Genomic DNA, 22983 nt, shown 5'->3' with positions numbered 1-22983 from the left:
AATGTGGTTTGCTGACCTCTAGGCTCTGGCTGCCTGCTCAGGAGGTTTGCAGGGCCTAACTCATCCCAAAGTCAGATGAATACAGGCACTAACTGTGTTTGCTGCAGACACACTAAAGTCTATGCATGTGTGAGCAGCACCTATTCAAATGGAGCCAAGGATTGTAAATGGTAAAATTCAACTTTGCAGTAAAAGATTGACAAAAAGTCAGCAGGGCTTGGGGGCCTAAGTCTCTAATCACAGCAGAGACAGCTGGTGTTAAGGCTAGCCTCATCTACATAGTGAGTTTCAGGCCAGCCAGGGATATACACAGTGAGACCCTGTTTCAAAAACAAAACAAAACTCCACCATTATGACTTTAAAAGTATGCCACTATTTAACTTTCCTGATGAAATCATAAATTATTGTACAATGAAGTTTATCAGTATTTGGAAGAATTGCATAGCCATAGACCAGTGTCTGTCTGTCTTTTTAAAGATTTATTTACACGGTATTCTGCCTGCACATATACCTACAGGCCAGAAGAGGGCACCAGATCTCATTATAGATGGTTGTGAGCCACCATGTGGTTGCTGTGAATTGAACTCATGGCCTCTGGAAGAACAACCAGTGCTCTTAACCTCTAAGCCATCTCTCCAGCCCCAGACCAGTGTTTTTCAAATAACTAATACATGTTATAAAAGTCTTGCATGTGTAAAATGATCATTCAAAGAGAAAACAAGACCAAATGTGAACCTCACTGGTCTGATTTCACTGGTCTGATTCTCATTTTATATCATAACTAAAATGTCAAAGTGTAATGGTGATCCCAGCTCTGGAGAGGCTGTGGCTAGTTTGAGCTGTATGTTTGCACTGTCTCAAAAAAAACCAAAAAAACAAAACTACAAATAGCTGTTGTTATAGTAAATGCTTAATATAAGAAGAACTAGTTATTTTAATAGCTTTAAAAACATTCCTGTCTCGCCTACATTTTTTTCATGAGGTTGTGTGTTTAAAACAGTAAGGTAGCTCTGTGGGTAAAGCGCCTGCCGTACAGCAGCCAGTTTGCTTCCTGAATCCTATCTAAGGTTGAGAGAACCAACCCCAAAGAGCTGTCCGCTGACTACCACAAATGCACAAGGCTGTACTCCCGCCATCATAATAAAGTTTTTCCAGCAAAACAACATACAGCAACAGAGTATGCTGTATACACATATGAACCAGCTAATTAAAACTACAAATGTCTGTATTGAGAATTAGTTTCTGTTAATGAATTTTAAAATTCAGAACTGTGTTGCAGTCTTTTTGTTGTTTGGTTTCATTAGTGGTGCCATTTTTGAGAGTTTTACCCTGTAGTCTCTACGGGCCTAGAGCTTCCTACATAGACCAGGCTGATTTTGAACTCGCAAAGATCTCCCTACCTCTGTTCTGTAGTGCTGAGATTAAAGGTATGTACAGCCATACTCAGCTCAGTTTTCATTTTTAACAAGGTCACTATCCATAGCCAAGAATCCTGCATCTTCAGTTCATGTTGAGAACAGAAGACCCAAGGCCAGAGTTTGAGTCACTCTTTCCACGTAATCTACTGAGTTAAGTTTCCTCCACTTTGTCTCCTGTGAGATAAAAAAAAAAAATACTGAATTTGTGTTATGTTTAGTGAGAGGCATTTGGAAAGTTCCCTTTGTGATATTAAGAAAACACAGGACAGCCAGGTGTGGTGTCACACACCTGTAGTCCCTGCACTCAGGGAGGCGGAGGCAGGCAGATCTCTGTGAATTCAGCCAGCCTGGTCTACAAACCAAGTCCAGGACAGCCAACGCTACAGAGAAACCTTTCCTCGAAAAACCCAACCCAAACAAACAAACAAACCCCACAGGACTGTTTTCCTCATAGAATGCATAATATATTTCTAACAATTTTTTTTCTTTCTCTTTTTCTTCCTTCCTTCTCTCTTTCTTTCTTAACTTAGGAGCAGTATTTTTCCTTAAGACCTGATTTGAAGACGAAAACCTTTGGAAATATCAGTGAGCGTGTTGAACTGAGGAAGAAATTGGGCTGTCAATCATTCAAGTGGTATCTGGATAATATTTACCCAGAGATGCAGATTCCTGGCCCAAACGCCAAACCTCCGCAGCCCATTTTCATCAACAGAGGACCCAAGCGCCCCAGAGTCTTGCTGCGTGGAAGGGTGAGATGGCATTGCGAAGTTTCTCTGGGAGGGGTGGAGCAGTTAGAGTTTCTGAGGTCCTAGGACTCTCTAGATTTAGCTCAGATTTAATTATATTCTTTTGGGGACTTCCCTCTTCTCAAGTAGAAAAGCTTAGAAATCTTAATATGTTTGCTGTTTACACCAAGGTCAAGATCATCCTGTATTTGCTGCCTTGGAGGGACTGCACCTTTATGTCCCTTATGTGTCAGCTTCCAAGAGCCGAGACAGCAGGGAGAAAGGCAGTGTGAGACCTGAAAGGATTCCTCAGAGGGAGATGAGCAGGAAAATGCAGCAGATGCTACTGCTGAGACTCAGCTTTAGGGAGCAACTTGAGATAGAGAGTTAAGATGGCTGTTAAGTCAGTCCCACGTCCAGTGCACTGGCAGCCCTCCGAGGCCAACAGAAGGCCTACTAGACCCTCTCTAGTCATACTAAGGCCTACGTGCTCTGCCCTGAAGTTACACTGTTGTAGTTTCTAAAACTGGCCTGGAGGACAGGGGATGCTCAGCTGATAAAACAACCTGCACCTCAGTGTGGGGATCAGAGCTTCGATCCTAGGAATCCAGTAGACGCTGGGCAGGTGTGCTGCCCACCTGTAATTGAGTGCTTGGAAGGCAGAGACAGGACTCTTGGAGCAAATCCAGCTGATGAGCTCTGGGTTTGAGAGAACCCATGCCTCAGTGAGTAGGTACACACACACAGGTGTACCTACTCACACTGTGCACACACCACACGCACACAGCCCGAAAGCTGGCGTTTCTGTGCTTTTGAAAGAAACCAAAGTTCCAAAATTGTCACTACAGCTGTCCTCTTTTGCAGCTCTACCACTTGCAGACCAACAAATGCCTGGTGGCCCAGGGCCGCTCCAGCCAGAAAGGAAGCCTGGTGCTGCTTAAGGCCTGTGACTACGGAGACCCAACTCAGGTGGGTGCTCCCTCCCAGTCGCCCTGGGAAGGGAGTGCATGTGGGCGGACTCGGGCAGCAGACATTTGGTGCCCTGACTTCCCTCAAGCTTTACTTTGCAAATGAGCTCAGAGATATTTAATAACAACCACTTTGTCTTCTCTCTCTTTCTCTGCCTCTGATCTTTGCTTGTCAGTAGTTTAGACTTGTTTTCTTCTCTTGGGGAGTGTTCTTCTTCAAACGTTAAGACCTCAGTAGATGAACCGGGGTCAGATTTTCCTGATCAATTTTTACAGCTCATTAAATGACACTGCAGCAAAAGTTTGGTTCATTTCATCCACTTACTTTCAGTTAGTTTGTCTTTTCGATATTAAAATATAAGCAAATAAAGCCTTCCCTTTTGTCACTGTAATTTCATAGCCTAACCATGATATAAGCTGGGAGCTCTGTCACAGCTGGCCCATGTGACTGTCACACCATGTTGGTGGTGCATTGGCCTCACACAGGAGTTGGAAAAACCTAGGCCTTTGATACATGCAGAGCATACTTGCACATTTCTAGCGTCTACTGCCTTTCCCTGACTGAGCACATGAGTGTGCACACATAGAGGAATGGAACTGAGGTCATGGGCCTTGGCAACAATCGCCTTCCCCCACTGAGCCTTCTAATGGGCCCAAGTTAAATGGCTTTAAATGTAGTGAGTTCTGGCCATGCAAGACTACACTAATACTATAGCTGTTCATAGTCAACGCATAATGAAGATGGCAGTTTCTCAGCTGCACTGGATTCAGGCGGTCAGTGCTGGGTCTGAAACAGAAGCACAGGATTGGAGCAGGGCTTTCCAGCACGTGCTACAGAGTTTCTCACTGCAAAATACTCATCCTGTTTGAGCCTGGGCTTAAAACCAAGATTATTCACATCCACACCCAAGGGAACCCCTGCCTCAGCGTGTCCCAGGTGAGACCCTCACTGTACAGCCGACATTTACTCTCACCGCCTGGAACTGGGTTGTGACACTCTGCAGAAGGGCTGGCCTGGACCAGCTTAAGCACATCTCACCCAGCAGATGTGGGCTGTGGTAAATAATCAGCTTTCCATGCTCTTGCCCATACCTCTTGTGGCTCCTTGGAGCTTTATTAGGTCTGTGAATTAAGAGGACTCTGTCAGCAGACCCTACAACTGGAAACAGTGACCTGATCCCTTGCATTCAGTTAAATCAGAGTGCCACTGCCTGGGTTCTCCTGGGTAACGCTATGCTAAGTTGGCTGAGAAGAGAAAAAGAGGAGTGGGTTTGTTTTGGGCTTAGTTTTGGAGGGCTCTGTCTATGGTTGATGTCACAGCAGAGGGGCCAGTCGTGTTGGGAACAAATGGCACAGGGAGTCCCTCTACTGCATGTTTAGGAATGAAAGAGGACAGAGCCCCACACTCCCCTTCAAGGACACTATCCAGTGACCCAGAGACTTCTCTCTAGGCCTCTCTCACCTCCCAGTTTACTGTTCCAGATAGCTGAGGTGGAGCCTACATTGTGAAGGCCTTCATTCCAGTACCTAAAGCAACACTTGTTTTTTAAATATATATATTTGCTTTTGTTACTAGATCTGGATTTACAATGAAGAGCATGAATTGATTTTAAATAACCTCCTTTGCCTCGACATGTCGGAAACTCGCTCATCAGATCCACCCCGTCTCATGAAGTGCCACGGCTCGGGAGGGTCCCAACAGTGGACTTTTGGGGTGAGGAGCTTGCTTATCAATGTGGGCCGCCAGGAACCTGGGCTAGTCCTGATAGTTATACATCTTCCCTGTGTGCTGCAAGAATGTTTGCTTTTAAATGAAAACAAGTCTTTTTTTCTTGCTTCTTTCCAGAAGAACAATCGGCTGTACCAAGTGTCTGTTGGACAGTGCCTGAGAGTGGTGGACCTGATGGACCAGAAGGGCTCTGTTGGCATGGCGATCTGTGATGGTTCCTCCTCTCAGCAGTGGCGCCTAGAAGGTTAAGGCGGGCCCTGTCTGAAGACAACATGATTCGCCCAGTTTTGTCATACCTGCCATAAATCAAGGTGCTTTATGAAGGATGTTGCTGGAGTGTGACCACCTCAGGAGCAGAAGGTGCTTCACTGGAACTTGGGTAATTTCTGAGCTGCTGTTAAGGGTTCTTATTTATCCAGGGAAAATAGAAAATAATTCTAAAGAGTTGTGACTATACAGAGCAAACCCAGGAATGAGACATTTCTATTTGTATTTATGTTCCCTTATTCTCCCTTGGAGATGGAATGGTTTCTGTCTAATCAGGAACTTGTCACAATTTCCTTTCATAGAGGACTTCATAAGAGATTTTTCACCCTACTATCATTTGATTAATGTTCCTAATAGATTTTAAAAACTGGCTGCGTGCATATTACTTTTAGTTTCAGAAGGTATCATGTATATTTAAGAGGCATTTAACTATTATAAATTATTTTGATGACTTAATAGGCTGTCTACATTAAATAAAGGATCTTTTTGATCATTTAACTAGGATTTTTGCCTCTTCTATCTTCTGTCTTGCTCTATGGGGTTGGACTGTGGTCTGGATGACCTGGGAATGTGACAAGAAATACTTCACGATTCAGCTGACAGCCCATTAAGCTAGACAGCAGTTTGTTAGCCTGTGAAACTCACTTCTAAGTAGACAGATCTCACTCAGAGAAAATTTTCATAAAGTCTTCAAATACTCAAGCATCAAAATACAAAGTGATTCCCTGCCCCATATTCTATGTTTCTAGTCTCATGTTGCAGAAGCTCAGTGATATTATCTTAAAACACAAACAGTTCATACCCTATATATATTTGCAATCTGCAATCTGTCTGTAACAGATTACTTGGTCCATCTAGGAAGCAAAAGGCAGTGAGTGGCTTTAAACCCAGCAACAGCAATGATCACATTGAATGTCGTGTTACTGAATACAAGGGTTCCTTTAGGACGTAGGATTGAATAAGACCAATTGCATTACCTACAAGAACCTCAGTATAAAAAGGAATGGATGGGAAGACACTGTGAATAAACATTATCCATACATCTATCTGATGGAGCTATGTCAATATGAGGTAGAGTAGATTTCAGCAGGGAATGCTACCTGGCGTAGAAAGAAGCTTCCAAATAAACAAGCGTATCTGTCTACAAAACTGAGACATTTTAACATGTCGTCTTTCAAAACCTGACAGACACATAGGAAAGCTGACACAAAGCATAGTGACACTTCTCATGTATACATGGTCTGTGTCAGGCAGACCACTGTCCAAGGTATCAAAAGTCAACTATAAAACCTCCAAGTAGTTTGACACTGATCCACTTGTGGGTCAGAGATGAAATTAAACAGTTGGATAAAAACATAGCAGAGTGTATGGCATGCTACCAAAGTCCTTGGACATTTCATAATGTCCAAGTTGCCTTAATAGAGATTGTCTTAAAATCCTACCTTAGACAAACAAAAAGGAAACTTGAAACTCAAGGCAGAAATATGAAATGTCAGAACAGAAATGAAGTAGGAAACAGAATCGAGAACACTGCAAGCCAAAGGGGAAAAAACTTGGTGTCCTCAGGAATGAGAGTGGTGGCCAGCTCACAGATGTCGCTGAGCGAAGGGAAACATAACAGTACAGCAGTGGAGAGGTGGGTAGGTCTTGTAAAACTATTCCTCACAGGGCAGCCAGCGGACTCAAAGACTGTCCACAGCAGCTTTCATTTATGGCCCAAACTGGAAAAAGTGGCAGAAGCAGCCTGACAGGATATGATAAAAGATAGCAGAAACAATGGAAAGTTGCCCCGAGAATGAAGACAGAGAGAAAGCTAGTTGAGATGCTGTCTGTCACCAAGCCCTTCAGCGGGAAGGACAGTTACAGTACCAGTCTACCACAGGGCTCCATGAGACCCCTCGAAGAATGCAGAAAACAATTCAAGGGTCCAAGGATCTGAATCCTCCGAGAAGTGAGATGGCCCACAAGTTCCTCAACAGCGTCCTGGCTCTTGTGCTCTTAGTCTAGGCTTTGACTTAACACTTTCTGAATGCCAGTGGTAGAGATGATTCGCCAGCTGTGAACTTCGGAAGTAGTTGTACACCTCAGCGTGTTCATCTGTAGAATTCTGGCAACCAATAAGACAGTTGAAGGAGATCAAGGGGATACAGATGGGAAAGGAAGAAGTCAGATTACCACTATTTGCAGATGATATGATAGTATACGTGAGTGACCCCAAAAACTCTACCAGGGAACTCCTACAGCTGATAAATACCTTCAGCAAAGTGGCTGGATACAAAATTAACTCAAAAAATCAGTAGCCCTCCTGTATACCAAAGACAAAAGGGCTGAGAAAGAAATTAGGGAAACAACACCCTTCACAATAGCCACAAATGACATAAAGTACCTTGGTGTAACCCTAACCAAGCAAGTCAAAGACTTGTATGAAAAAAATTTCAAGTCTCTGAAGAAAGAATTAGAAGAAGATATGAGAAGATGGAAAAATCTCCCATGCTCATGGCTTGGCAGGATTAACATAGTAAAAATGGCCATCTTACCAAAAGCAATCTACAGATTCAATGCAATTCCCATCAAATTACCAACACAATTCTTTACAGACCTGGAAAGAAAAATTCTTAACTTCGTATGGAATAACAAGAAACCCAGAATTGCTAAAATAATCCTCTACAATAAAGGATCTTCTGGAGGTATCTCCATCCCTGATCTTAAGCTGTACTATAGAGCAATAGTAATAAAAGCTGCATGGTACTGGCATAGAAACAGAATGGTGGATCAACAGAAGATCCAGAAATAAACCCACACACTTATGGACACCTGATCTTTGACAAAGATGCCAAAACCATACAATGGAAAAAAGATAGCATCTTCAACAAATGGTGTTGGTCCAACTGGATGTCTACATGTAGAAAAATGAAAATAGATCCATACTTATCACCCTGCACAAAACTGAAGTCCAAGTGGATCAAAGACCTCAACATAAAACCAGACACATTAAATCGGCTAGAAAAAAAAGTGGGGAATACCCTAGAAGTCATTGGCACAGGGGACAACTTCTTGAACAGAACAACAAGAGCACAGGCTCTAAGATCTGCCTACAGATTGGGAAAGAATCATCACCAACCCTTTATCTGACAGAGGGCTAATATCCAGTATATATAAAGAACTAAAGAAGCTGAAAAGCAGCAAACCAAGTAATCCAATTAAAAAATGGGGAACAGAGCTAAACAGAGAATTCTCTGTAGAGGAATATAGAATGGCAGAGAAACACTTGAAGAAATGCTCAACCTCATTAGCCATTAGAGAAATGCAAACCAAAACAACCCTGAGATTTCACCTTACACCCATCAGAATGGCCAAGATGAAAAACTCAAGTGACAACACATGCTGGAGAGGCTGTGGAGAAAGGGGAACCCTCCTCCACTGCTGGTGGGAATGTAAACTGGTACAACCACTCTGGAAATCAATTTGGCGCTTTCTCAGACAACTAGGAATAACGCTTCCTCAAGATCCAGCCATACCACTCCTAGGCAGATACCCAAAAAAGGTTCAAGTACACAATAAGGACAACCATGCTCAACCATGTTTGTATCAGCCTTATTTGTAATAGCCAGAAGCAGGAAACAGCCCAGATGCCCACTGAAGAGTGGATGTAGAAATTTTGGTACATCTACACAATGGAGTATTACTCTGCAATGAAAAATAAGGAAATCATGCAATTTGCAGGTAAATGGTGGGACCTGGAAAGGATCATCCTGAGTGAGCTGTCCCAGAAGCAGAAAGACACACATGGTATATATTCACTCATATAGACTTATAGGATAAACCTAAAATCTGTCCATCTAAAGAAACTAATCAAGAGAGAGGACCCTGACTAAAACGCTCAATCCCCATCCTGAAAGGCAAAGAGGATGGACATCAGAAGAAGAAGAAAACAGAAAAGAAGCTAACCCCCTCCCCACAGAGGGCCTCTGAAAGGCTCTGCCCTGCAGACTATCAAAGCAGATGCTGAGACTTACGGCCAACTGTTGGGCAATGTGCATGGAATCTTATGTAAGAAGTGGGAAATAGTAAGATCTGGAGAGGAGAGGAACTCCACAAGGAGAGCAACAGAACCAGAAATTTGAACACAGGAGTCTTCCCAGAGACTTATACTCCAACCAGGTACCATGCATGGAGGTAACCTAGAACCCTTGCACAGATGTAGCCCATGGCAGTTCAGTGTCCAAGTGGGTTCCATAGTAATGGGAAGAGGGACTGCCTCTGACATAATCTGATTGGCCTGCTCTTTGATCACCTCCCCCTGAGGGGAGGAGCAGCCTTACCAGGCCACAGAAGATGACAATGCAGCCACTCCGGATGTGATCTGATAGACTATGATCAGATGGAAGGAGAGGAAGACCTCCCCTACCAGTGGACTTGGGGAGGGGCATGCGTGAAGAAGGGGGAGGTAGGGTGGAATCGGGAGGGGAGGAGGAAGGGGCTTATGGGGGGATACAAAGTAAATAAAATATATAAAAAAAAAGAATTCTAGCAACCCAGATTATTGGTTGTTTTGTACAAGAGGCCAAACATTACCTGTTATGATTTAATTTTAATCTACATAGAAGTGTTGGTAGGGAGGAGGGAGAGAGCTAGGAGAAGGAAAATTCCTTAGGACAAGAAAGGACATTAATAGGTAACCTCGTTAATGTGAAAGTTTTGTGCAAAAGGTAGGATATTCCTGTGTTATCTCCTTTTTAAAAAAAGATTGATTTATACATATGGGTGTTCTATCTGCATGTATGACAGAAGAGGACACCAGATCCCATTGTAGATGGTTGTGAGCCACCATGTGGGTGCTGGGAATTGAACTCAGGACCTCTGGAAGAGCAGCCAGCCCCCTTGTGTTATCTCTTAACTGAGGAGCCTTATGCTTAAGACCCTAGCCAGAGCAGTCCAGCAAGAAGATAGGCGCGGACTTGGTAAATGAAGCAAGAAAAGTGACTTCATCTGCAGCATGTGACCAAGTATGTAGAAACACCATAGAAAGTCTTCAAAAATGCTTGCACAAACTGTCCTTGACCACAGAGCTGCAATTCCATTACTTTCCAACCCCACAGAAGCAGAAATGCATACCCAGCCAACCATTCTGTCATTTTAAATATTCAGGCCAGGCATATACCTTTAATCCCAGAGGCTGCCAGATCTGAGTTCACCGCAGAGGCTAGCACGGCTGGCTATATAATGAGACTCTGCCTTAAAAACACAAATATTCTACCCCCCCCCCCCACAAACCCTCCAGACAGTATACCATATTCAATAGAATACCTGATTTGCCCAAACAGAGCCTGAAGTGGTGCCTGGTGTGTGGCATCTAGATGAGGCTAAACAAAGTCTGCCCTTGATTCAGGGATTCCCTCCACCTCCACACACAAGGAGTGCACACTGCACTTACCTGGCTTTTAGGTGAGTCCTATACCAGAGACTGATGCTAGGCACTACCTGCTGAGCCATCTCCCTGATCCCAAATCTGCCTATCTTACTGGAAGAACTGGTTCTATCTGAACAAAACTGGACCGTAATTACCTCCATGCTGAACAGAATACAAACTTGAAAGACAGATACAGGTCTGAATCTAAAATGAAAAGTAAGGAGGGAAATGCAGAGTACTTTCATGACTTCAGAGTAGAAAAAGATCTGCCAAACAATGCATTAACCTTAAAATATTAACTCAATGGGACTTCATCAGAATTAAGCACTTGTTTAAGACAGAATGAGAATAAGAAAAAGTTTGAGACATATTCTGTATGTGTACAATATTTTAAATTCAATTGTTCAGTCCCCAGTTTTGTAGACATGGCTCATCACACGAAATGGTGCCCAGTGTCACGATAACTGAGATGCAGCTTTACATCCATCAACATAGAACAGATGCTCCCTGCCGCTGCCACCAGGGGCAGGAGTGGATATGAATCAACTGTGACAAAGGCTGCAGAGTATTTCTTAGGTGAGGAACAGAGCAACAAGTAAATAAGAAGGTGACAGGACAAGAGAAAACAGTGCATTAAAGGAAAGAAAAGGAAAGATTGTAACAGGAAGTTAACTTCACCTGCGGTGAGGCAGAAGCACAGCACAATGCAATCTATTTGGAGACAGATTGGACTGTCCTCCGAGGACAGTCCCAGTGACCCCAGTAGCACATCTTAAATTTCCTACCACCTGCCAAGTAACACCAGGCTAGGCCAGAGCCTCCTACACATGGTTCCAAACTACAGCAGGCGGGAACTCTCCTCAGACATGGGGTCAACTGGGGTAATTTGTAAGAAGTCAGAAAGGACAAAGCAGAGAAGAACTAGGGAATGGTGTGTGTGTATGTGGTGGTGATGGGGGATGGGCTGAGTGAGTGAAGCAGTGTATACATCCCAAGAGGAATTTAAGACTGTGCCGTATAGGTAGAGGTTCTACTGAGGAAAATGAAGCAGGGCTGTATTTTTTTGTGGCTAGAATTAAACTGAGTTGGAAGAACACGCTAGAAAACAGTTTTCAAAAACTTGAGTCCAGTTCTTCAGAAAAGAGAAAACTTTAAAACCCAAACCGAAAGCACTGCACCAGGAGACGCTGACGTGTGTGCAGCCACTCCGGGAAGCCCTGCACACCAAGTACAAGCTTCCCCAGCAAGATGGGACAGCACAAAGGGCTGGCGATAGACCAGAGACCTAGCTGAAGTGCTGAGATGCCAGATTCCAGGTCATAAGGGAAATCTGAAGACACCGTTAGCAGTGACAGGGGACACTACACTTCGCCGTGGTGTAATGCTACCCCACTGGCTTAGGAGTCCGGAGCAAACAGAAAAAAGCAATACCAGTCTGCTCACCTGGTGAGGGAACCACTCTGCTTGGCATATGTGTCTGGTGTCCTTCATATGCAGCAAAAACTTATAGTCTGTCAGATGAGAAGGGAGACTCATCCCAGGAAAACAGTGATCCACAAACAAGGGTTAGACAAGTTTAAAAGGACAGTGGCCAACAGTGTCACTTCGGATAAGGAAGGTAAAAGTGCAGTGAAACTAACCTGCTTTTGCCATAGACAGCTCTGAGGCCAGGCTCATTACACCCCAATATACCTTTGCCTTCAGTACAAGGTGCCAAGTGTGCAGCCAAAAAATTAGGTAGCTGATGCACTTGACCAGGCTGGAGCACAGTCTCGAGACTGCTCCTGTTTTCATGCTTAGGATTCACTGTGAGGATTAAAAGCTAGACCCCTGGAGGCCCTGGAAGACATCAATGCTGCCCACTGGACAGATGCTGGCGCTGTACGTGGTCTTCTGCAGTCACCCCGACATCCTTTCCCATGCTCTCACTGCCCCCGGGACAGTATTTAGGCAACTAGTCTAGTGGTTAAGATTCTTACCCTTCCTGGTCTTGATAGGTAGTGCGGAGCCAGCATCACTGTAATAAACACGCGAACCATTCCTTTCCCTCAGCACCTGATACAAAGTGTGTGTTTGGAGGCGGAAAGGATATATGACACCAAGGGTTTCTCTGTATAGTCTCGGCAGTCCTAGAACTCATTCTGTAGCCCACACTGGCCTCAAACACTGGGCGCCTGCCTCTACCTCCTGAGTACTGCACCAGGAATTTGGATTCCTGATCGCTGAGAGATGCTCTTGTTTCTGTACATATGTGGCACAGGCTACAAGGTCAAGATCCCCCTGCTTCACAAGAGATTCAGGGTGAGTGCCACCATGCCTGCCTCTCAACAGCTACACTAAGTTAAATGTTAAGTCATTCAATCTGACAGTTCTCTACAACCCAGTGGAGCTGAAAAGTAGCTTGAAGGAAGGAAAAGGAAACAAAGCCTGTCGAGGTGGCCTAGCAGCAGCATATACAGGTGTAGAGCTGTAGCCTGTCTTCTCTGGAGACATGAGGAGAGTGGGAAGGCTTGTGCTTGGGCAACACAGCGGGACTTCATCTCAGACACGAACTGATAAACAAGAACAGGCATTAAACAAGCAAATAAACATGAAGAATGACCTTTAATCTGTCCTGTTGCACACCTGACACAAGTTCTCTTATTTGACTGAGGGAGCCCAGCCCCAGGGGTCATGGCTTAAATTACATCTGAACATCTAGACTAACAATTCTGACAGACCCCAAGCAGAACCAAACTCCAAACATGACCACAGCCCGCAGACAACACAAGGCAGATTCTATAGATGTAAAATATTTTATTTGTAAATGGTGATCTTCTAAATCTGTGTCCACAAATTCCAAAACCCATAACACTCTGTATACTTCAAAAAATTCAATTTTTGCCAACATTAGATACTATTATACAGAACAGAAAACAACAAAAACCCGGTAGGACAAATACTGGTAGGATGTCAGAATATTGTACAAGAGAAGAAAAATATTCAAGAAACAAATTTCATACAGCTATTTATCAAGAGAAAAATATATACAATTGATTTATTCTGTAAGATAAAAATACATCATGCCATATACATTACAAGCTGCGAGCAGAGTCACTGAATGTACCCACAGCTCACAGTCCACTCGAATTGTGCACACAAAAACTTCATTTTATACTTAGCTGTGAAGTGTCAGTACCAGAATTTAAGTACAAAATAAAAAGCTAACCTGGTTCAAATGCTGATTAAGTTTCTACAAGCAAACACAAAACAGTGTTTTTTTTTTTAATTAAAGAAATGTAAACAAACAGTTCATACAAACACATTTTAAAATTACATCTTCGAAAAACCCTATTGCCGGAGTCCTGCAGCTGGGAGCGTAATCACATCTCTCACTCTCTCCATATCTCTCTCTTTTTTTTTTTCCTTTTCAAATTTTTTATGTTAAATAGAAGGCTAAGGAGTTGGGTTAGGTCCCTGCTACATGACTCTATTATGTTTACATGATTCTGTGTGATTGGAAACAAAGTTCTAATCAAAACTACTTTTGCTGAAGAAAAAATTTCAGCCTCCATTTGGGTTTGTGTTTAAGCCGTTATTCACAGTTATCACAAATTGTAAGCACAAAAAAACCTGACTGAAGAAGTAGGGATGCAACAATATAATATGAAACTTTAGTTTAGATCGCCGACAGCTATGAAAGTGTAGCTGTAGCACACGGCCGCACGTCAGAAGTTAATGTAGAAAACAAGCACTAAGACGGTTTCCAAAAGGCCCAGGCATACCAGGGCAAAATTTTGGTTATTACATAATTATAATGGCATATTTAATAACACAAAATTATATTGTAACATCCCTACCATGGTTATAAGCACCCGAGCTGCTGCAGCGCCTGGTAGCATTTGGTCAATAACTATTTTTATACTGTTTTTCTCAAAATATTTACATATTTGTACAAAGTAACAGGGTCTGTTAGTTCTGCAGGTAACAGCAGCAGCTTGGCTTTCTTCTAACTTTTATTTAAAAATAGCTTCATTCACTTATTCAATAATAAATACAAAAAGTTTCTCTTATTTTACAGAAATCAAAAACTACAATAAACTGACTCATGGAATCAAGTATTCAAATGTATTTAGTGCAAGTTATTATCCCTTAGCTCTATCCCTAAGGAAGTCATCTCAGTACATTCCTTGATCAGTGGTGTCCACTTTAGTTAAACTGAGGGCCTGCCCTGTCAGTAAGGCGTGGCCAGCACTCTGGACAGCCCCCTTCGCTGGTGATTTCAGTCTTACATTCATAGGAAGGCCCCCACCCTGGGGCAGGGCAGCCGCCGGCTCTTAGCCCCAGTAAAAGTTTCTCCTTAGTGAGACTAACAAAACAAAACAAACAAAACCCACCCACAAGGAAACAAAAGGAGGGAAAGAAAAGAAAAAGAAAAAAAAGTGCTGGACCATTCTGTGAGTCTGATGACCCCAGAGCACAGCAAGGCAGCCACAGCTGGCTCCCCTTGCGCTGTGCTTCCTTCAGACAAAGGCCGAGGAACCAGAACTCCCAGAAGCTGTTTCTCAAAAAGTCAGAAAACAAAATATCTTTCTGTCTGCAAAATCCAATTAAGTGTTGAGTCGCCTCTTCCTAGGGACGAGCCGCCCGCTGAGATAGCAAGGAATGCATTCAGTTCATCCACTTCCGGCAGTTCACCGCTCCACAGTGACACGGAATCTTGTGCTGGTCATCTTCAAAGTCGAACTTATAGTCATAGCAAAGCTGCCCACAGCAAAGACAGTGTGAGGCAGGTCAGTGCCCACTCCCATCTCCCCTCTATTCCAAAACCAGCAAGCAAAACAGACACAAGGCAAACTAAGCAAAACTGGGTTTGTTGAGGTCCATGGAACCTTATGGGACAGGGATACCCCAAAAAGCAAGTAGAGCTACAAGGGCTATACTTTAACAGGAAGTTGATTTGTGCAAAGGCTGACCTGGATGTGTTGGGTTTCTATGACTTTTCATAGTATTCTCTCTACCACTTTGGGTGAGATGAGGACCACACTCCCTCAAACCATAGGAGGCTCCCCTGGTTTGGACAGAGATGAACCTTGCCAACATCACAGCTTCCCCCTTCTTTTCCTCGTGTGGGCAGAAGCCTCTGAAGAAGCTGACTCTACTCAAAGGTCCCACAGACGGATTCACTAACTAGAATTTGCTACCACCAAGAGATGGAACACTGAGGGATCTACCATAGAAATGATCTGGGGCTGTATCCATTTCCCTTCACCGTTTTTACTACCAACATTTGTATCTGGCCTAACATCTTTGTGACTACAGAGAGCAGTTTAGAATGTTAATGTTTACCTCCATCCTCAGCATCTAAAACCTACTGATGCCTCATGTCTCACCAATTAATGCACCGATTGAGGATTTTCTTTTGTCCTTTCCACAGTGGAATGTGATGGAGTTCAGGATATTGTGAATCTGAGGTTTCAACCATGGCCACCCACATTTGGCTCAGGATGAGCTAGTTGTTCCCCTCAGAGAAAGAGCTATGTTTTGGGCCAACATTCAAAGACTATAGGGAATTCTTACTCAAATTCCAGGCCAATCAACTGGGTGGTTGGGAAACAGTATAACTCCCACCATATAAGCTTTATACCCCTACCCCTCTAGCCCATACCAAGTGAGGGGAAGTACAGTAAATCTCTTGAGTCTTTCCTAGCTCAAACATCAGCCACTGTCTAGAACACTGCCCAGGAAGGAAGGGAAGTACACCTGTGGAGCAGCTGTGTTGGGAGAAGCAGCCACTGCCTTTTTTAGGTGTCTGCTGAGCAATAGGCTCAGGAAACCTACAGGGTATATACAAGATGACAGACAGGAGAGTTCCTAGGCTGCTCTGCAAGGCCTGTCTTGGAGTGATGCCCCTGAGCTGTGGCACCAGGGTGTTCTGTAAACTGTACAGTGAGTCCTAACCTAGCCATATGTGTACGTTCCTAATTGTAAAAGCAAGTTCTAAAAAACTTAAGTAATAGACATGATCTCATATTTTGCCCACAGATGACTGGGGTTTCATCACAGTGAACACACCCAGGCTTCCCAACACCATGGTCTTCCCCAGAGCTTTGTAATGGACACCAATTCCAGATTTAGGGCATTAGATTCAAGGTACTGATGGCATGTGTGAAAGCTAGAGCTGGAAAATGTAAATGAAGCAATTAAGGCTAACAATAATCTTAGGTGAAATGCTACACCAAAGCCACCTCTAAGAGATACTAAGAAAGGAATGTCAAGTCCTACATGAAACAAAGACAGAAAACACAAAACACCCACATTACATATATGATGTGAACTTTTCTAAGTGTAAAAATGAGAAGTCAGAAACATGTGACTCCCACACTCCTGCCTGCAGCCTTTCAAGTTACATTATACGAATCAAGTCTTGGCAACTGCCAGGTCAGTGGCAGGCACCATCTGAGAGGGGCTTGTCAGACTGTCCAGATTAGGAGGACCCTACATGTGGCACCACATGGTGGGTTTCATGTGGCTTTATGAACTATCACATGGAAGAAGCTGGCACCTGAATGCTTGAAGTGAGATGGCGAAACTCTGGGCGAGGGACAAGATTCTAAGAATAATGTGACTGAAAAACACAGGGCCATGAACTGCTGCACCCTGGTGCAGACACAGTCCCTCTCCACCCCTTACCTCTTCTCCCTTCTGGATTCTCCTGTTAGAGCTGATGATAATCTTGTGTCCTCTCTCAAAGGTCACCACTTCAGCCACACAGTTAGGGGCACATGAATGGTTGATATACCTGCAAGACACATCAGAAAACTGAATGTGACAACAACGAGAGGAGCTTTCCCCACCTAGTGGAAACGAATGACAATTCCATTGATGTACTAACGAAGCAAGTACAAAGTCCTCCACTCTCCAGGCACCATGGGAACATGCCTACCCTAGCAAAGCCCTCTGGGTCATGGTCCTCCAGCCTCACCTTGCAGGCCCTCCTGTGAGCGTGGCATCAATCACGTGGTCATTGTCCATGCGGAACATGTACACACCTCGGTTCTAAAAAGAAGGCAGGAAGTCATCATGTGATCTGAAGCTCCTTCGCCTCAGTCAGTGCACTGAAAGCACCCTGTCACATTCCTGTGGACCCTACCAAACACAGCTGATATATGGACGATGTGTCCAGTCTACAGCAGATGAGGTGCTTGTAAAACTGGGGTAGTAATCTCTATTACATATGGCAAGTAACACCAGCTACAAAAAGATGACAGTGAAGGGAAGAGACAAGAACTATGTAAAACTGCTCGGGTGGCTTCTGTTCACAACTGAGCACATAGGGCTGTGCTTTTCAGATGTCTGCCTGTGGCCAATTTATACTGTACCTGAGACTCATAAAGCTTCTCTTTCCGGTTTGCAACTTCATTTCGAATAATCGTTCCAATGTACTCGATAACCATTGTGTGTTTTTCAATGTCTCTAGCAGCATACAGGCCCAGTCCCTACATGGAAGGAAAAAGGATTGTAAATGTTCCAATATACCCAACAGACCTTTATTCTCTTCATAAAAATGCACTGCCCTTGGAGTCTTGTCAAAAGTCATTATTTAAGGTTTCCAACATTCAAGTGAAGGCCACTGACTGTACTGCTTTCTGAAATTTAATCAATTTCAGATTGATTAAATCTGATTAAATTGATTAAAATCAATGCTGCTCCTTTCAACTTTAGCATCATTACACTGCTCTTGTTCTTACTGTCCTCAGGCATGGATTATTGTCATGATGGTGGGGTAGGGTTAGCTATCTTTGAGTGATCAGCCTCCCATGCAAGAATAACTTGGCATGTCCTATCCTCTCTGTCCTGTCTTGGTCATCCCCACCACCAGTACAATGAGCCAAGTAAGCAGTAGTTGACAAGCTGCCCATTTCCAACATCCTATAGTAGCAACACCAAATGGATTAAGACAGTCTCTGTAAATGCTACTATGGACCAGCTGGCTGCATTTTCCACTAGGCTTGCTACATTAAAGGCATTTCATATAGTGATATACATTGAACAGAACAGGGGGAGGGAGAACTATAAGGAATTATGACTACCACAAAGTACTTTCAGATTTGACTCTGAGTTTCCTAGAAATAATGGAATATAGCAAAACAGAAAACATTACTTTGCTCTAATTATCAGGAAAGGTAGAAGCTATTCCATTTTTGGAGTTTTTCCCTAATAAAAACATTCCGAAGCTATTAGAGAAGCGTACAGTATGTTGCCCCCTAACCTCGCTATTGGGGATTGATCCTGGGGTTTCACGTGTGCTACAAAAGCACTGAAATACATTCCTAGCTCTTTTTAAATGTTTTGAAACAGGATCTCACCAAATTGTCCAGGCAGTCCTTGAACTTGTGATCCTCCTCCTCAGCCTCCTGAGTGGCTGGGATGACAGAAAGCCTAAACTGCCAAACACATTGAAGCCTTATTTGGCAGTGTATAAGGTATAGACCACTGCCTGGTTAATCTTATAACTATGTCGGAGTGGCAGCAAACAAAGTTGTAGGGAAACATCATCCCTTAAAATGTAAATGTAAATAGGGGGGCTGGAGAGATAGCTCAGAGGTTAAGAGCACTGGCTGCTCTTCCAGAGGTCCTGAGTGCAATTCCCAGCAACCACATGGTGGCTCACAATGATCTCTAGTGGGATCTGGAACCTTCTGGTGTACATGCAGTCATAACACTGTATACATAAATAAATTAATTTAAAAAAAAGTAAACAGGGACTGGAGAGATGGCTCAGTTGTTAAGAGCACTGTCTGTTCTTCCAAAGGACCCAGGTTCAATCCCCAGCACCCACATGGCAGCTCACAACTGTCTGTAACGCCAACTCCAAGGGATCTGACATGTTCACAGTAATGGACATAAAATTAATTTTATAAAATACAAAGTAAAGAAATAAATCACAATGTTCATAGATAATCTGCATTTTATTGCCCTAATTTAATTTGGCTTTGTACTTTCAATTCTGACCAGGGGAGAAACTGTGGAGAAAATGAGGAATGAAAATCAAGTCCTGCTTATGGAATCTGCCAGAGGCTCCTCACTGAAGTGCATAGTTGGTAAGCCAATGATGCCAGCATGTCACTGACTTATCTTTTAAAAAGAAAAAAAGAAACCCACCTATGCAGTTTGATTGGTTCCAGTGACTCAGATGTGAGCAAAGCAGAACATAAAAAGAATGTGGGTGTAGATCAGTATTGTTTGGCTGTTTCTGAGAACCTAAGGCACGGTAACAGCAACGATTTCAAGTTTAACAAAGCAGACTGTATGCTAAACAGCATTACAGTAACTGGCTACACAATGAAAGGAAGTAAAAAACTGACATTCTTTGTATAGATTCAAAAAATCTAAGAGAATACAACATATGGTGTGTATACAGAAATGATACAAAATTATATGTTTGCTCTATATAATAAACAGACAAAAAATTTGTAATAAAAAAGGTACTGGAGTTCTTCTGGTGAGCATAAGATGTTTCGTACTGGAAAACAACTAATGCTGCAAACTAGTCAAAAAGACAAAGATTATAAAACGTATAATTCTCAAAAAAGCAAGTCCAAACGCCAGTCATGAGAAGACTGTCCCAGCAGTTAGTAGCTGTGATTAAGACCCAGGTCAGAGCTTAGAGAAATGGCTCTGTGGTTAGAACTGAGTTGTCAGGTCCCAGCACCCATGTGGAAGCTTACACCAGCTTTTAATTCCAGGGGACTCAATGTCCTCTTCTGGCCTCTGTGGACACACATACTCATATGGTGCATATACCCACAAACAAACAAACAAACAAACAAACAATTTTCAGTGACAGCCTACACATACCAAGCTGATAAAATATAGAAAAGTGAGAATACCTGCTACACGAGAGAAAACCATTATAGAGACACAGACTGTAAGAGGAAACCAGTGATTATGGCCTTTTTGTAAAACAAAAAGTAAGTAAATGTAGCTTCAGACAGAAACTTCACTCTTTGGATTATACTGTGGCTAACTGAAGCTGTCAGTACACAGAACAGTCATGTAAGATACTGATGGTGCAGTGTTTGCTGTGAGACACGCTGAAAAGCAGGGCGATGGTGCAATGACAGCTCACTGTCATGAAGCACCACACAACTTAATGAGAATATGACGGGGACCTCAGGTAATGGAGAGAGCGCTGCGTGTTAGTGGGGAGAAGTGAGTGTAGATAATACGATTCTATTTTTAAATGTGTGTATGTGTGTGTTCCTAAGGTATCAGCACAGGAACACTTCAGGTAGCTGCTAACATTACCACAGTCACTGAAGAAATGAGCAAAGAGAAGAATGGTAAGAGAAATGACAGAAAGCCAAAACTCTCAAAGATGCCTCAGGTGGGCCAGTGAAGATGGTTCAGTGGATCAAAGTGGTTAATTCGAAATCCTGACAACCTGAGTTCAAGTACCAAAGATCATATAAAGATGGAAGAAGAGAACTACCTCGTGGAATTGTTCTCTGACTGATACATGTGCATGCATAAACACACCCTCATCTATGTCCATGGTAACAAAACATAAAAAAATGATTCAGGTTAATTATGAGTTGAAGACATAGTCAAGATCCTACCAAGCTCCTAACATAAGGACTGCAGAAGTTGACAAAGTAGGAGCTTTACAGTTCCATTTTGGGACGGGAAAGGTGCTGATTAGACTCATCAAAATTAGGACTACAAACAGAATGATGAAGAGTGCAAAGAGATTGTAGATGATGGTTAAAATGGTTAATAAAGATCAGCAGATAAAGTGAAGGACATTTCAGAAGAGCAAAACAAGGAAATAAAAAAAAACAAAAACCAGAAGATAGGAAAGAAACCATAAAGACAGTAGGTGTTCACCTAGGTCTGAAGTTGGCAGCTCTTACAGAGCTGGGTCTGTGGAGGTGGGCAGACCCCGGTCTGTCAGCCTCAGAACTCCTGGCTGATGCTGAGTGTCTGAAGCTATACTTGGAGACCAATGGTGGTCACTGGGTACAAACAGAGAGCAGAGGTCAGGAACAAAGAAGGCTACTCAGTCTGAATGTCCCAGTGCTTGAGACTGAAAGGATTCATCAAGAGAAAAAAGTGGTAAGTAAAGAGGGCCTTATGCTAGACACATTTGCAGAATGTCTAAGAACAAGAAGAGTCTGGAAGCTACCAGTAAGGAGGAAAGAACTTGGACTCAACTCCTTAGAATCTGGATTGTTGATCTAATTTCTACTGTACATAGAAACACTGATTTCCAGAGAGAGAGATTGGAACTTGGAGGGGGATGGGGTGAATTAACAGAATTTTATGGTGGGAGGGATCTCCTCAGATCTGAGGAGTGACTCAGGCACTGATAGATACTATTCAACAACATAAGGAACTTGGGGACTGCAGGAGTTGACAAAATAGAAGCTTTACACTTCCATTCTGGGACAGGAAAGGTGCTGATTAGATTCATCAACATTAAGACCACAATTCAGGAGATGAGGACTACAGCTTCAATTTTAAATGCTCAGTCAATGGGCAGAGTTACATTTAGATACTCCTGGCACTGTCTATGAGAAATGTGCAATGATTTCTTGAACAGGAAGGATCCTAAAGATACAGCTTTCAAAGCTACAATGTCTCATGAGATTATTTATTGAGTTATTTTGTCATTGTTTAGACACAATAGGCCTGGATCTCCTAAGTCCCCAGATTCTACCTTCCAAATGCTGGCATTCACTTTTGCTTGTAAACAACTCTACTGAGCTATTAAAAATTCAGTGCATGCAAAATCTAGTGCAACCTGGTTCTCCACAGCCTTGAACAAGATAGAAAGATGTGGATTCCCAAGGTCTGCTTTCTACTCGAGGTCCAGTACCAAGTTCTAAGGCTACATACAAACCAGAGACCTCAGGTTCTGAACTGACCATCAAAGTATGATTCCAGGGCTGGGGTTAGCTCAGTGGTAAAGCACTTGCTTAGTACACACAAGGTGCTGGGTGTAAATCACAGTACCACAAAATTAAAAAAAAAAAAAACTAAAATCCAAACCTGATTCTATCTCTGCAGCCAATGTGCAGCAGCTTTTCATACTGGGTACCAGCATCTTGAGATCTAACTCAACTCCTTTCCTCACCTGGATCCGAGACCGAGCCAGGTACACATTAGATTTCCATTCAGTCTTCATTCTCCGGTACTGTGATGACTTGGAGTGGACGAACTGCTTACTGTAGGGTGCATTCAGCTCTCCAGTGACTGTGCTCTGGAACGACTTTGAGGTGCTGGTGCTATTCAAGGTGTGAGGCCTATGGATGATGATGTACCAACAGGAAAATAAAAGGACAACTGAAGACACCTCCGAATAATGCGAAAGCCAAGTCAATTAAAAGTCTTGCTGACAGAAACATAGAAAGCTGCCTAGCAGAGACAGTGCGTCTTCTGAAGTTATCAGGCACATACACAGCCAGAGACAGCAGGGTTTGTA

General features: G+C 43.1%; 2 protein-coding genes across 14 annotated transcripts in view; one reads left to right on the top strand and one right to left on the bottom strand.

The window, feature by feature from the left end:
* The window catches only part of Galnt11 (polypeptide N-acetylgalactosaminyltransferase 11), a 36949-nt gene extending 31338 nt beyond the window's left edge, over positions 1-5611 (top strand). For both annotated transcript variants that reach the window (XM_055612648.1, XM_055612649.1), the window contains exons 9-12: positions 1949-2167; positions 3008-3112; positions 4688-4825; positions 4958-5611. In XM_055612648.1, the coding sequence (XP_055468623.1) occupies positions 1949-2167; positions 3008-3112; positions 4688-4825; positions 4958-5089 (594 nt within the window). In that variant the 3' untranslated portion in view covers positions 5090-5611. The remainder of the gene's footprint in view (positions 1-1948; positions 2168-3007; positions 3113-4687; positions 4826-4957) is intronic.
* Positions 5612-13125: 7514 nt separating this feature from the next.
* Kmt2c (lysine methyltransferase 2C) overlaps positions 13126-22983 on the bottom strand; it is a 224138-nt gene continuing 214280 nt past the window's right edge. For all 12 annotated transcript variants that reach the window (XM_055612928.1, XM_055612931.1, XM_055612930.1 and 9 more), the window contains 5 exons: positions 22636-22804; positions 17879-17995; positions 17482-17555; positions 17190-17298; positions 13126-15260 (listed from right to left, as the gene is read on the bottom strand). In XM_055612928.1, the coding sequence (XP_055468903.1) occupies positions 15168-15260; positions 17190-17298; positions 17482-17555; positions 17879-17995; positions 22636-22804 (562 nt within the window). In that variant the 3' untranslated portion in view covers positions 13126-15167. The remainder of the gene's footprint in view (positions 15261-17189; positions 17299-17481; positions 17556-17878; positions 17996-22635; positions 22805-22983) is intronic.

Source organism: Psammomys obesus, unplaced genomic scaffold, assembly GCF_907164565.1.
Source record: "Psammomys obesus unplaced genomic scaffold, mPsaObe1.curated_primary_1811, whole genome shotgun sequence".
In the NCBI taxonomy this organism is placed as follows: domain Eukaryota; kingdom Metazoa; phylum Chordata; class Mammalia; order Rodentia; family Muridae; genus Psammomys; species Psammomys obesus.
Note: the sequence above shows the minus strand (reverse complement) of the source record. Positions and strands in the feature narration are given on the sequence as shown.